This window comes from Falco biarmicus, chromosome 2 (genome assembly GCF_023638135.1).
Source record: "Falco biarmicus isolate bFalBia1 chromosome 2, bFalBia1.pri, whole genome shotgun sequence".
NCBI classification, from domain to species: Eukaryota; Metazoa; Chordata; class Aves; order Falconiformes; family Falconidae; genus Falco; species Falco biarmicus.
The window spans coordinates 44,626,628-44,641,707 of record NC_079289.1 but is presented as its reverse complement, the minus strand read 5'-3'; the positions used below and the strand labels follow the sequence as shown (position 1 = coordinate 44,641,707).

Genomic DNA, 15,080 nt, shown 5'->3' with positions numbered 1-15,080 from the left:
AGACCTCTCTACTCCCATTCCCTCCAAAATGCTTTCCCAGATGTTGCACCCAGTTCTGGAGGAGTAAATACATAATACAGGGTTTCCAAGGACGTTAACTCTTGCAGCCTATTCAGCCCTTGACAGAGGGAACAGAAGAGCAACTTGCTGCTGAAATGCCCATTACTGGCGATACCCTGTGTCTTTTGGGAAGTGCGTGGATTTGCTTGTGCGCTCCCTGTCCTTTCTAGGGCAGCCTTCGATCGGCAACACAGCCTTTGAGAGTGGAGCATTTCAAAACTGCAAGTAAGCTTCACAAAAGCCTTTGTTTTAATGTTTTATTCAGGGGGGAAGTTCTGCTTTCTTTGTTCCAAGGCTAAAAGGAAACAAGAAGTACGAGCCTGAAAGCTAGTGTCTTCAGTCTTCACTTTTTGCAGATAAATAGGTAGGAGACTGGGGAGATTTTACAAAAGCTTCATGTTCAATGGGAAAGGAAGAAGATCAGATGACATCTCTGTAGGGCAAGGGGTTATTTTCTGCACTTCAGTGTTTTCTCCACACAGGAGATGAAGTGTAGTGGTATCTTGGTCACATTACCTCTAATAATCTTTTTCCTTGTCATGTATTTTTGTCAGTTAATTTTTTTCTTTAGTATCGTATATATTTATTCTACTTTTTATGGTGGTAAAAAATGGTATCTCTTCATTTGGGAAGTTTAATTCCATTCACAACTGATCTGCCTAAATGGGAGGGGTGTTTTCTAATGTTCTGTTTCTGCAGACAGCCCATTACACCAGGGTCCCGGCCTCTGCTTGAGCCTGACCTCTAGCACAGTGCAAACAACAAATAATCAGTTGTGCAAAACTTTTTTGTTGTTGTTTTTTTCTTTGTTTATTTTATTGGAGGTTTGTTTGTTCTTTTGTTTTTTACAGGTAGTGGAAGGTCTAGCTTTTATACTGAGAAACATCATTATTGCTCTTGAGCATAGTGGAGCAATCCCTGGAGCATCCAGGAGGAGTGACAGTAGCAGAATCATGGGCAGATGGAAAGGGAAGTGTCACTTGTTTGGTGTCTGTCTTGCGGTTATGGACCACAGTCACAGAATCACAGAATGGTTGGGGTTGGAAGGGACCTCTGGAGATCATCTAGTCCAATGCCTGCTAGAGCAGGGTCACCTACAGCAGGTTGAACAGAGTTGCATCCAGGCAGGTTTTGAATGTCTCCAGAGGAGTATTGAATGATGGAAATGTGTTTTATTATATTCACAATGACATACATTTACATACATTTTCGATGAAGGAAAGGTGTTTTATTTGGGAAAGCCAGGCTAAAACCCAGGCCTGCAGCACCCAATTAAAGAGAGTCAGCGTGCAGGTCTCCTGGCACCCTCAGTGCAGCTGCCTGCTGATGGACGTACAGATCTCTTGCGTCACCTTTCCCAGATAACTTGTTGAGTGAATGCAGCTGTACAAGGGAAAATATCAGCCTTCCCTACAGCATTGGAAGTTTGATAGTTCCCATATATTTGCTGTGGCTGGAGGGAAGGAGAAAGCTTCGTGCCATCTTCCACTACAAATACATATATAAACATACATACATGATAAGTGTATATATGCACTTAACAGATACTAAATATTTATACATGTACCACATCACTCAGGAAAAATTATCAGGAAGGATAATAAAATCATGTTTGTCATCTACTGTTGGGCTTTGGTCTGGCTTCTGGATTCAGGTGCACAGGAAGAGGCCTTTTACATTTCCAAAAATTGTATTTTTTCTGGTTTTATGGGAGTTAAAATTTTATCATTTTATGTCAGCAATGCCCTTGTCAATGTACGGAACTAATCCTACATCGCAGAGCGTTAATTCATTTGTATCTCATATAGTACTAGGTATGTCCCATTGTGGGGCAAAGTCTCTGTGCAGAAGCCCAGAAAGAGAAAATGTGGAAAAGAGGTTTCTTGGATTCCCCTTCTTCGTTTCTCTCCTGTGCATGCAATGACAGAACAGTGCTGAGACTAGCATAATGGATTTGCCTTCTTAAATTGTGGAGAACTGAATTTTCTAATTCTGGTCATAAAGGCTTTTTTGCTACAATTTGTATTAAAATAACGGCAAATTGAGGCACCTGTATACCTAGAGGGGCGTGCAGGACAATAGCAGAAGCAGGAGAGGGGTAAGGTTGCTGAACTAGTACTGATCTTGCAGAAGGAGTAAGAAGGGCCAGGATGGCAAGTAAGACCCAAGCTCAGCAACGCAGTGAAATGAAAAGGTAGTTGTGTGTTGTGATGTGGGAAAAGGACTCACACCTGAAGTATCAGAAGTGAAGGCTTTAAGTAATTGGTTCAAGAGCTGCCAAAAGCATGATGAAGTTCTGTCTTTTGTTTTAGAGTAGAGACTGTCACTGTATTTTTGAATCATTTTGTTCCTGCTTTTCACATGAAAAAATCATGTCCCTGTTGTCTGCCTAAGTCAGACTGAGAACAAGGAATAAAAAACCTGAATTTCAAGATGTGTCTCAGGCAGCACAGTATGTTCCTGTTCTGCTTGTAGAAATTGTTTTGCCAGACTTGCTCAATTGATAGAAAACTTTAATCTCTTCCCAGAAAGATATTTTATTTGCATATTTTGACAATACTGGAACACAAAAGTCAAATTCGCTATGTTCACCGAAGAGATATAGTGATCATTAACTTGGAAACTTGGAGATCCCAAATGACCTTTAGAAAGGTATCTAAGCAATTAAATTGGAATTTTTTTTATCAAAATGATTGAAAATATTTTAAACTTTCATAGGGATGAAACTGAGATCTAGCAGCTTCATTACAGAAAGTAAGGTGGTTCTAATGTGTAAGTCACAGCATTGCTGTTCACTTTCTCTGCAGTTTTGGGAAGGTTGCTGATGCTCACTGTGTTGGTTTTCCTATCTGCAGAATGTACATGATAATTTGTTACACAGCGCTATTACAAAGACAGACCTTTATGAAGGATTACATTTTAAAAAAAGCTTTATAAGGCACTTTGAAGTTGGAAAGTGCTTTATAAGTGCTCTGATGTTTTTTCATTAAAAAATTATACTAAGAAAAATATCACACACACACAAAAAAAAGCATTGTCATTTTTCCCTTTCCCTTGTGTCTAAAAGCTAAGCTGCCATCTTCTCACAGTGCCTGAGGATGCTCATTATCAGATAGTGTTTTTGCTGTAAGAAGATTCTTTTCTGCCTGAAATTGCTTATTTTTAGTAGAAATGCAAAATCTAATGAGCCATCATTTGTGGTTTTCAATTTATGATTTCCCCTTCCAGAGTCCTATCAATATGGGTACAGTGTGACTATCCCATGTGTTTCAGAACAATCCTGGTGTTTGCATGGGAGCTGGAACTGGCTGACATAAATACTACACCTTATATATATTGCATAATAACCTGTAACAGAAACCAAAGTAGGAGTCACCAGGAGATGTCCTCAACCCTGCAAAGCTGCACATCTCTTGACTTTGACTCAAAAATTCAACATCATTGAACATAGGCAGAGGCATGCTTACTGAATTATTTATTTTCTTTTGACTTGATATGGGATAAATCCTTAGGACATCACTGTTTTTATGTAGCGAATACTCCTCCAAGAGTAATGGCAATAGAAACTGTGTGTATAAAGATGTGGCTGTAGATAGCAGGGCTGGGCAGATGCCACCTATTAAACTGTGCAAGTTTGACTCAAACCCATTGTATTTTGTGAACAGGGTGAGGGGCGGCATCTCCTCTATGCTCCCACCCTCCCAGTCTGGAAAAGCTACACAAACCTATAGCCAAGTTTTGTTTCCAAGTGCTTTTCTAACTTTGTCCTTCTCAAAAGTGGGATTTCAGCATGTGGTTCTTTCCCAGGGTGATGAAGGCTTAAGTACAGCTGACAAGATGGCTAATCCTGTACCCCTGAACAATCCCTTACATTTATTTTCTAGTTGACTTATATTTGGAATAAAAATCTTACCAGTCTTTCAAAGTGCTCAATACCATTGCAGGAAGGGGCTGCAGAGAAGTGAGGTATTAACTTGGAGTCATGGTGACAATTCCATGTGCAGAAAAATTGGATGGGGATGTCTGAAGAAGACACAAATAAGAAGGGACATGGCACTCACCTGGTATACCAGAGAGAGGTGAGTTTATGCCAGAGAAGGAAATCAGCTTGGAACTTGATCACTGGGATGTTGTCTGTCCTGGTAGTAGATGGTGCTACCTCACGGTTACTTAATGACATGGTTGCCAGGAGCCTGCTAGACTGATGAATAAATGAAGCTTAAATAACACACAAATGAAAGGAACTGCAAGCGCACAGGTAGTACATAGGGCATCTGCAATTGCAGTAAATAAAGTTCCTTGCCTAGGGAACATAAGCCTGGCTCTATTTCCTGGAGCTCCAGAGCAGTTTCTGTGCTGGCAGAGTAACCCATAATTATTTACGTGGTGGTTTTGTGGTGCCTGACCTTGAAGCATCTGGCATCAAATACCATGATTCCAGCCAGTTGATGGGCAGAGGATAACTGCCGAGGAACATACCACATGGGAAATTCTGCCTGGGGTAGAAGAGACCCTAGTCCCTTTATCTGTTACACATCATGGTCTCTTGCTGGTACCTACATAAGGCTTTCTTTTTAGGATCATGTGAATGTTAGAGGGTTATAAAGTAAAAGTTTGAGAGGGATTTATTTCCTTGGGTCTTCTGGATGTTAAGAGTACATGAATGAGGATATGGGAAGACAGAAGTTGGACTGTGGGGAGGGCAGAAAATTTTGGAAGGATTGACTGAACAGTGGTCATTATTCAACATTATTAATTCATTATTTGCTTCAGTTTAGGGAGATTTAGTAAGTAACAGTTGTAACTAGGTTCTTAAGTGCTTAAGCGAGGGGAGCCATGGTAGGGTAGGAAAAATAATATGGTAAAAGTAATTAAACTAATTTGGATTCTGGCATATGGATTACAAAAAGCAAGGCTTTGGAGGGCTCTTAGAAATAGATGTTTTGTTAACAGAAGATTTAAAAAATAACTAGTTCCATTTGGGGCCTTGAGTCATATCTTTAAAACTTTATAATTAACCTCCCTAAATAATAGAAAATACCCATTTTCTACAGGGAGCTGTATAGAAGCACTTTTTTATGGTCCAGGATCCCACTTGATCCATGTGAATGCATGTCCTCGCATACTGTTCGCTGTCCATGTATTGCAAGACAAAGCTGTGAAATAGCATTAGAATGCAAGTTCTCAGTGTTTTGGGATCTTTTTGATAGATTTTGGGACAAAACCATAGAGCTGTCAAAGACAGGTGCAAAAGTAGAGGGTCAGCTCCCATGAAAATATTCACAGCTTCAGGCATTTATTTTAAAATGGGTAGCTTCTTTAAGTCTAAAACTTTACAGATTCAGAAAATTGAATTAACTAACATGGTTCTTTTTCCACTTTTATTTCTTTCCTCTTGTTATCACAGGTTCTTAGTCTCTTTCTACAGTTCTCTTTACTACTATTTTCCAAAAACTGTCCACTGTTTTGTCTTCTCCTTTGTTCCCATGTTTCCACTACCCTGGGCAAGACTTACACCACCTGCTTTTGCTCCGTAGAGCTGAGCGAGAATTTGAGTGTCTGGGTGCATGACAGTAACGCTGCACCCTTGCTTCAGTGGCTGCCAAACCATTGAAGGAGCCAAAACATGCCCATGCTTTGAACCTGAGAGTTTCTTAGACACTTAAGTCAAGTGCTCACAAAAAGGCAGAAGTGTCTGAGTCAAAATGCTTGAGTATTTGACTTTGACTCCACTGCAATCCAGTCTTGAAATGGAGATGGATAATACGAACATAGATATATAAGCACTGGGGCTAGTTTCTTCCAGTTAGCAAACTAGTTCTGTTCACATCCTCACTCACTGCTTTCTGGGTTGCCCTGCTGAGATCCAGCTTCTCTCTTCTGAGTGTACTGAGTATTTCAGCTATGAGTGCTCAAGCTCATCAGCCAAAGCTGGTGTGTAATACCTGACACCAGCTTCAGCAATTCTACTCTTGTTGGTCCTTTCTCCATCCCCTGAACTCCTGAATCTTCCGTTTTTTACAAAGTCAGTGGTCAGTTTTCATGCCTGGAGTGTTACCAAACAGAAGTTTATATAGTATTAACTATGAAGAACATATTTTTTCAAGCACCTGTCCATCCACAGATTATGTAGGTTTTTAACAGAAAAGTATTATTGCTGTTGTTACTATTATTATTATTATTCCCCTAAGAATTAGGTTTGCGTAAAATGTTGTTGATTAATCTTAATTAAAAATCTTATCTTTCACAGCTCTCTTTACAGTGGCTTTTTTAAGGTGCATATGAGTGAATATCTTCAGAGTAATGCTACTTTGCCTGTTTTTTTCCTTCTTGTGCTATACATATATATTTAATTGAAAATAATGAAAGGTCTTCTTAAGTTGAGCTTGTAAGAGTGATTTTCCTTCAGTGGTGTAAATAGCTTGAGAAGAATGTGGTTAGTCCTGTCTCTTTCACATAGCTCTATAGGGGCTGGGTGAGCAGGACTCATTGAGGAGGGAGGCTGGAAGCAGCAACTAGGAACTCCAGTTAAGTGACCCACACTCATGTCCTTCCATCAGCTGACTTTCATTTCTTACCCAAAGTGATACTGTTTTAATGGACAAAGAAACCATTTCTGGTATTTTTCTTTCACCAACCATCCCTTCCTGCCTCAGGTTCTCTGTTTGTCTTCTACTGAGGGAAAGAAGATCCGAGATTTTGTGTGCCAAAGAGGCTATTGAAGGGAAGGATCTTGTGGATATCTATAATATCTTTATCAGTGATCTGGACAAGGGAATCAAGTGCACCCTCAGTAAGTTTGCAGATGGCACCAAGTTGGAGTGGGAGTGTTGATCTGCTGGAGGGCAGGAAGGCTCTGCAGAGGGATCTGGACACGCTGGATTGATGGGCTGAGGCCAGTTGTGTGAGGTTCCACAAGGAGAAGGGCCAGATCTTGCACTTGGGTCACAACAACCCCAAGCAATGCTACAGGCTGCGGCAGAGCGGCTGGGAAGCTGCCCAGCAGAAAAGGACCTGGGGGTGTTGGTCAACAGCCGGCTGAACATGAGCCAGCAGTGTGCCCAGGTGGCCAAGAAGGCCAACAGCATCCTGGCTTGTGTCAGAAACAGTGTGGCCAGCAGGGATGGGGCAGTGCTTGTCTCCCTGGACTCGGCACTGGTGTGGCCGCACCTCAAATACTGTGTTCAGTTCTGGACCACTCACTGCAGGAGGGACACTGAGGTGCTGGAGTGTGTCCAGGAGAAGGGCAATGAAGCTGGTGAAGGGTCTGGAGCACAAGACTTATGAGGAGTAGTTGAGGGAACTCGAGTTGTTTAGCCTGGCGAAAAGGAGACTCAGGGGGGATCTTATCGCTCTCTACAACTGCCAGAAAGGAGGCTGCAGGCAGGTGGGTGTTCGTCTCTTCTCCCAAGCAGCAAGCCATAGGACCAGGGGAAATGGCCTCAAGTTGTGCCAGGAGAGGTTTGGGTTGGATATCGGGAAAAATGCCTCCACCGAAAGGGTTGTCAAGCATTGGAACAGGCTGCCCAGGGAACTGGCTGAGTCCCCATCACTGGAGGTATTTAAAAGACATGTAGGTGTGGTGCTTATAGGGACATGGCTTGGTGGTGGACTTCACAGTGTTAGGTTAAAAGTTGGGTTAGGTGATCTTAAAGGTCTTTTCCAACCTCTGTGGTTCTATGATTCTGTGTGGTAGGAGAGACTTAAAATTCAGATGCTTTTAAATGAGAATCTGAATTTTAAGAAATACCCCCATGCTTCGCTCAAGAAGTCTCTGTGATCAAAGAAGCCAACCAGGGCAATATCCAGAGTCTAAACCAAAAGAGTTTAAAAGTACATTGAGGATGGACAGGGCAGGCATTCCACTTGGGAACTGTTAATGTGGTGTGACGAGAGCATTAGGATAGACTTGCCAAGTTGGATGGGGGCACTGCTATATTTGTGCGGTGCTTCTCACCAACTGTTGGTGGCAAGGATATGTATGTAAGACAGTTCGGTGGTGAATCTGAGCACATTTTGTAGCATTGTGTCATCGGCAAGAGCATGCTACCCACCATCTGCCGTGAAGCTTGTGCCTTCCAGCTCGCAGCAGCTGTGGGATTCCAGGCACCCAACGCTGCAGACATGCAGGAGCAATGAACACTGTTTGGTGCTTTGTGCTTCTCTGAGAACTATAAAATTATCTAGGCTAAGTTGCTGCTGGTGCAGCTATGGGCCATGGTTATCTCAGAGCCTGGATTGCTGGATTCTTCTCACAGCAACTGTTTCCCACCCCCATCTGACACCAAAACTGCAGCACAGCCCAGATGGTGTACAGAAGGTACCAACCCAAGGAGCTCAAATGTTGCTGACAACCCTGTTGACATGCCTGTACAGCATCCGATTTCCTTACAGAGGCACCCATAGTCATTTCAATTGGACTTCTCAGGTCTGTTTCAACTTTGTGATGATATTCTTACTCGGGAATTTTCTTTTGAGACTGAGGGCTCTTGGCAAAGCATTTATTGACTTTTGAAGAGATGCATAGAGGGAGGTGCTGCCTACGACAAAGCAAGTGTTGCATCACTGGTTCATGTAATTGAAATAGTTTCTTGCAAGCTGCTCATGATTCATAAGAGATAATAAATAACTGAGGAATGATTGTGCCTAACAAAGGAAACAGTTGCTGCAGAGATGCTCTTTTGCTGTCCTGGTTGTGATTAGCTGGTTTCAGAAGGGGAGGGAAAAAATCATTTTTGACACACCAGAGGAAGTTGCATACAGACTCCACACATTTTCCCTTCCTCACTTTTGGTGCATGATCAACTGTGGGATCAAGGTAACTGCCAAGAGCATTTAAGATGTAGACATTGAGAGCTGGTCATAGAAAGCACAAGTAAGTATAGCCTACAAACATAGCAAAAATGGGGGTTTATACCAGTTTGCTCTATGAAAGCACAAAATCCAGTTGTATTAATCTCTTCCTCTGACATGATACAGCACAGAATGTGGGGCACGCATCATGCTTACCTTTAAATAAAAAGCAGAGGGTGGGATTGTCCAAAAAAACTACGCTTAGCCCAAGTCTATTTTCACTGAATTAAATGCGTGTTTATCCACACTGTTGTGCAAGTCCCTTGGCTGACTACATTTAAAAATTGTACACTGTTCCTGGTAACATCTTACATGAAAAATTAATTTTACTGAAAGTAAGTGCAGTAAGTAAAAAGGACATTTTTCGGATTGAATTTTATGTTTAATTGGAAAATTTTAGTTCATTTTTACCAGCTTGTTAAAAAATGTCTGGCAGTGTTGTTTACACAGATAATTAGAAAACTTCATAAACTTCATAAAAATAACTAGAAGTCTGTGGCAGCCTATGATAAATTGCTGAAATATCAGGTAATCTGGCCATTTTGGGAGAAAGTGTAGCCTGACAAAACAAGGGTAGCAAAGTTGTATGGTAATCATGAGAATAATTATACAGTCCTTTGTCCTGATGTTAATCCCCACGTCACCCCTGCAAGGTAGGATCTATATTGTTGCCTTAATCCTGTTGATTTTCTTAGTCATGTGAATGCCAAAGGAATGATAAATCTCAAAGGCCCTTTCCTTATATTCAGCAGATTCGGTACATCGTAATTGTGTAATTTGGCCTAAAGCAACCTCTAGGCAGTGGGTGTTCATGGGAAGCGTGCAGGGGGGGTTGCAGGGATTAAGAGCAGCAAGGGGAAAGTCACCACCTGTTTTTCCCCCTCTCCCCTCTTTCTTTTGTCTCTCCCAGGCGAAAAACCCTACAAATGTACCTGGGAAGGCTGCACCTGGAAGTTTGCTCGCTCCGACGAACTGACGAGGCATTACCGCAAGCACACAGGAGTGAAGCCATTCAAGTGTGCAGACTGTGACCGCAGCTTTTCCCGCTCAGATCACTTGGCGCTCCACCGCCGCAGGCACATGCTGGTTTGAGAAACGCTACCTGTTCCAGCCGAGTTTAAGAGCTGGGTCTCTTAACTACCCGGAGTGAATTCAGCAGGCTGAATCCCCCTCTACAGTGTTAACAGGCAGGGCTTTCCTTGATGTCCATAACAAAAAAATAATAACAGAAATTTTAAAAAAGAAAGCAGGAAAAGAAGTGCCACTCTTCTCCTCGCTGTCTGAAGTTAACCCCGTCTGCCCCTTAGCATGGCTACCCCCTGAAAGTGTCATCACAGTCACCTGGGAAATAGCAGCCAAAATGCTACAGGAATGGGCATTATTTTACATGCTGCATCCTTTGACAAAAAATGTTTATAGCTTGTATGTTTTCTCAGCTGTCGGACATTTTGTTCCTGAAAAATCACTGCTGACTGGAGGATTAGATACCGCAAACCGATGAGGATGAGGATGAAAGCAAGACCGCTAGACCTTTATTATCCCATCTTTTCCCCTTGTTTTGAGTACCATCTGGCCACTGTCAGCATTACGCCCAAGCTGTGCTACAGACAAGCTGCGTGTGAGTAGGCAAGAAGATTCTGCTGGAGAGGTCCCGCTGTCGGAGGTGAAGGGTCACTTGAGCAGACTTTTGCAATAATGATGGTGGCATTTTAATATTGTACCATAATTTCCCATTATTCCCTAGAGGACACCAGCCATTTAACCTTTTTCTTTTATCTTTTTTTCCCCTTTCTTCTCTTTTGTTGTTGTTGAAATCTGTAAAATAAACAAGGGGCAGCAGCATCTCTGCTGAAAGTACAATATTAAGTATCTATGTTTTACCATGGACTTCTTTAGAACCGTTTTCTGATATCTATAGAAAGAGCCCATCTGAAAACTACTAGCCCATTCGCAATGTGCAGTTTTCTTTCATGCAGATATCCTCTTCCCCGTGACCATTATTTGAATACAAGGAAATAGTCAGACCTTGCACTCACTGGTACCAAGTTTGGTGGTGTAACTATTCATAAAATGGAATTGAATGTACCAACAAAACAAAACAGAGAAGAAACGGCTGCATCTCTTGCAGAGAAAAAGCAATAATGAGTAAAATGGCTCTCAAGACAATAATTTACTCCACACCAACAGAAGTGGGGGGTAGGCAGAAATAGCACGTAAAATCATTTAAGTTAATCTTTCTGATGGTTTCACTGACCCGCTAGGTACCACAATTAAGTACTTTCATTTCCTTCAACATAATACTTGTGTCCAGAAAGCAAGAAAGATAAAGGAAAGAGCTGATAGGAGTCAGTGGATGAACCATAAGTAGGAAGGAGAAATGTTTCTGCAGTGATGCTCTGCAAGACATTAGATTTCTCCCTGGGAGTTAGGGAATAACAAGATTTTGCCAGCTGTCTAGTATGATATAAATGGCCCTTTATGGGTACCAGTGGCTGCTTCTGCTGGGATTTTCAATCCAAGCCTTTTCAGATTAAATAAAAGGAAATTCTTGATCATTCCCATACAGCCCTATAATTGTGAACCAATTTGTATTAATTTAATTATGTAGGAAAGAGAGAAACTCTTAGTCATCAGTTGTTCGTGCAAACAGAATAGTGTTTTTCTGTTTTCTTTCCTCACAAGGATCTGCCTATTCAGCTAAATTTGACAAAGAGGAGGCTTGGCAAGATTTTTTAAGTGTTGAGATTTTTATAGCTTAGAGATGAAAGATGTATACATAAAGGTCTTTTGCAATGCATTTAATTATGAATATTTGGTTCCAGGAATTGCACAGATTAAACTTGTGATGCCACTTGTTCATTTTTAAATGTTTGACCAGTCTGAATTAGTTTCTGATTCCTGAAGTAACCATAGTAATGTTGTGGGGATTCTGAAATCAAGGTAATCTTTAAGAGAAACGAACACAGAGTACACGTACAGATACTGAAAGCAATTACAGTTAATTGAGGATTAATATGACTGGGATAATACTTTATAACAGCATTTACAGGCCCCAGAGTTTTGATTGTCTTTATATTCTTCATATTCCCCAGTACTGGTTAGTTCGTCAGCTCTCTGAAAGAAGAAGTTCAGTACTGTTAAAGCTCACGCTCCCCTCTGTCGAGTGGTCGGCAGAGAAACCCAAAACAAATTATTCACAGCCATTGTGGGAGAAATGCCTCTCTCGGTTCCCATTGACCATATTGGTAATCAGCTTCCACTAAATTTCGCAACATTTCGGTATCCATCTCCAAATCAGGAATGAAGCAGAGGTGCCAAGTGTCCGTGCAAAGCATGGAAAGGCTGCAATGGTTCAGGGCTTCCAGATGGGCCATGAGGCATTGCAGGGCAGCAGAACTGGGTCTTTACCAGCAGCACTTCTGCTCTTGGTTTAACAGACTGGGTGTCAGTGTTCTGTGTGAAATGGTTCATCAATTACATCTTAGGTCTGTCTTCTGTGTACTTCAGTATCGTCCCCTTGAATCGGTCTGTCATTCTCAGCATTTAGGGAAAGAAGTCGGATCAGGTAGAAGTCAATTGATAAACACATTTTCCTGCCAAAGAACATTTTACCAACGAATTACTTGAATAGCAGTAATTCAGTTGAAGAACCAATGGCATACAGAATTTCTTTCAGGATCTGTGATTTTTTTTCTCCCATAGAAAATTAAGTTTATTTGACCAGAAACTCTTAAGGCCGTTCTGTTAGCGTACAAGAGGAGCAATGAGAGAGATTGATGCTGTTCACAAAGGCAGGGTATAACTGGGAGAGACCAGTGTCCTCTCTAGGGTTCCCCTGTAGTCAATGAAGAGACAAAAACTTCTCCAAGAGAAACTGAGAGGCCTTAAATTTCAGCATTCAGCGCTGAACTGCCCCGAGGAGGATCATATGTATCACAGACCCTGGGGAGGTTCATCTCCCAAGGCTGAGGTTGATCTGTTTGAATCCCTTGTCTTTGAGCTGGTTGCCCATTACTTTATGCATAGGAGACACTGCAACAGAAAGAGGGTCTGGTTTTATTCAAGGAACCCCAGAGTGATACAGGGTTGAAGCAGCACTCACCCTAAGGGACACAGGCACAGAGCATGTCAATGGTAACAGAATGAAGCCAAAAGGTAAAAGGAGTGTACGCTAGATTTTCTTATTTCACAGGCAGGAAGTGTATCCTCAGCCTTCCCGGCACACGTGTAAGGGCTTTTCGTGCTGCTGTTACCTCTAGACAGCTTACACTACCAGCAGTAGTCCACCGTTGGGTTTGAAGTACCCGGTATGGTTCTTGGCAAGTTTCTTATTCATACCAGCACCCACAGGTTTTGACCCTGCATACTCTGTGAGGTTGTTTCCTAGTTTGTTTTCCACTTCGGAAGTATTTTAAGAGAAGTTACTTGGATGTGGAGCTGATGTCCCCCAGATTCTCAGGGTGTCCTTCCCTCAGTGGCTGCGGTTCAGACCTGCCAGACTTCTGTGCTTGTGCAGAGACCAAAGGCGATGGCTCCAGGGTGGATTCATCAAAAATCCTGGTATCCCACTGCAGGTCTGTGACATTTCATAACCATGGTGAAGACTTACATCATACATAACATGCATAAATACCAGATCCATTTTGACACAACACAGTAGGTCCATCTTAATTGAGCAGTGGGGACAGAAAACTACACAGTATCCCATTCTTTGGGAAAGACAGAGATTTATGCTTTTAAGTGTAAGTAAAGGATGAGTAATATCCACCATACCCATTATGGCTTACAAGGGAAACTGCCACAAAATGTCAGATTTCAAATGTTTTCAAAAGGATTCAATGGATTTGTCAAGAAATCTCAGTAGCCGGGATTATAGGAAAACATCAATGAGCAAGCAGCTTTGATACAGAACTTTTTAAATTTTAAATTGTCATTATTTTTTGAACACCTGTTTTATTCAGCACTGTAAAATTGGCTCATTGCAACAGCAGTTTATACTTTGGGATGAAGATGCAGTATTCCTTATTCTCTATCATGCTTATACAATTAATTAAATAGATTTAGACTGACTTGTATATATGATTATTTCCTGGAGTAATGTATAACAAAATTAACAGTGTTGAAAATTACATCAGTGATGTTGATGCTTGGGGTAAACTCACAGTGCGGAGCATGGACAAATAGCTGGGCAACCTATCTCCCCTTTAATAATGGGAATAACAGTGATCATAACTCTCATTTTCCATTAGCCACATTGGAAATGTATTCTAGTTGCCGTTTATAAATTTAGCTTCTGATAATAAATGCTGTTTAATGGAAAAAATCTCTTTCTCCTTTATTCAAGGTGGGTACCTCAAAATCAGAGGAATTTTCACTATTAATATCTCACTGATTATTTTTTTTTGGACTTTGGTTTGGAAAGGTCAGTGTGTGAAACTGCATCTTCCACAGCAGACAAGTCTTAAGATCATTCAGTATATCCGCCCAACTCCTGCATGCTCATCTATACACTTGTCCATATAAACCCCAGCACTTCCACATGCCTCCACCCATGTGCAGGTAATAAACAGTTTTTTTAATAAAAATATAAGTTATAAAAATAAAATTTATTTTAAAAATACAAAAATACAAAAATTGGAAAAGGAAAAATTAGAAATAAACACTGTAAAAGAAAGTACTACCTTCTTAAGAAACCAGCTCATGTTATTGTATGTATTATGCCTTTGCCTGTGGTTAACTGGAGAAGTGCACAAAGAAGTTTAAGGATTGTTGTATTTTCACAGTTCCACTATAGCATAACAGTTGCCGTGTAATGTATGCTTATGAATGTCATGCCCATTGGTACCTTGAAAAGGCTTAAATTCTCATCGGTTTCCGCAGTAAATCAGGTTTTAGTACAAAAATGTAACTATAAGGATACTGCATCTTTGAGAAATCAAAATACCTTGAAAGTATTTTACTATACTTGTAACAGTTTAAATATTCTGTAATATATGTGATAGTGGAAAAGTATTTTCAAACTCACGATTTTACATGGAGTGTAAATAGGTTAAATGAAGTACATTTTTAAAAATCATTTAGTTTTCATCAGGAAAACTGCTAAGATAATGCCTTGCAAAGCTTAAACACAAAACATAAGAGGTAAATTGTCCTGTTCTGTCAGAGCA

General features: G+C 41.1%; 1 protein-coding gene across 8 annotated transcripts in view; it reads left to right on the top strand.

Moving 5' to 3' along the window:
* The window catches only part of KLF12 (KLF transcription factor 12), a 249,805-nt gene extending 235,823 nt beyond the window's left edge, over positions 1 to 13,982 (top strand). For all 8 annotated transcript variants that reach the window (XM_056329628.1, XM_056329626.1, XM_056329625.1 and 5 more), the window contains one exon: positions 9,824 to 13,982. In XM_056329628.1, the coding sequence (XP_056185603.1) occupies positions 9,824 to 10,005 (182 nt within the window). In that variant the 3' untranslated portion in view covers positions 10,006 to 13,982. The remainder of the gene's footprint in view (positions 1 to 9,823) is intronic.
* The last annotated feature ends 1,098 nt before the right edge of the window (positions 13,983 to 15,080 follow it).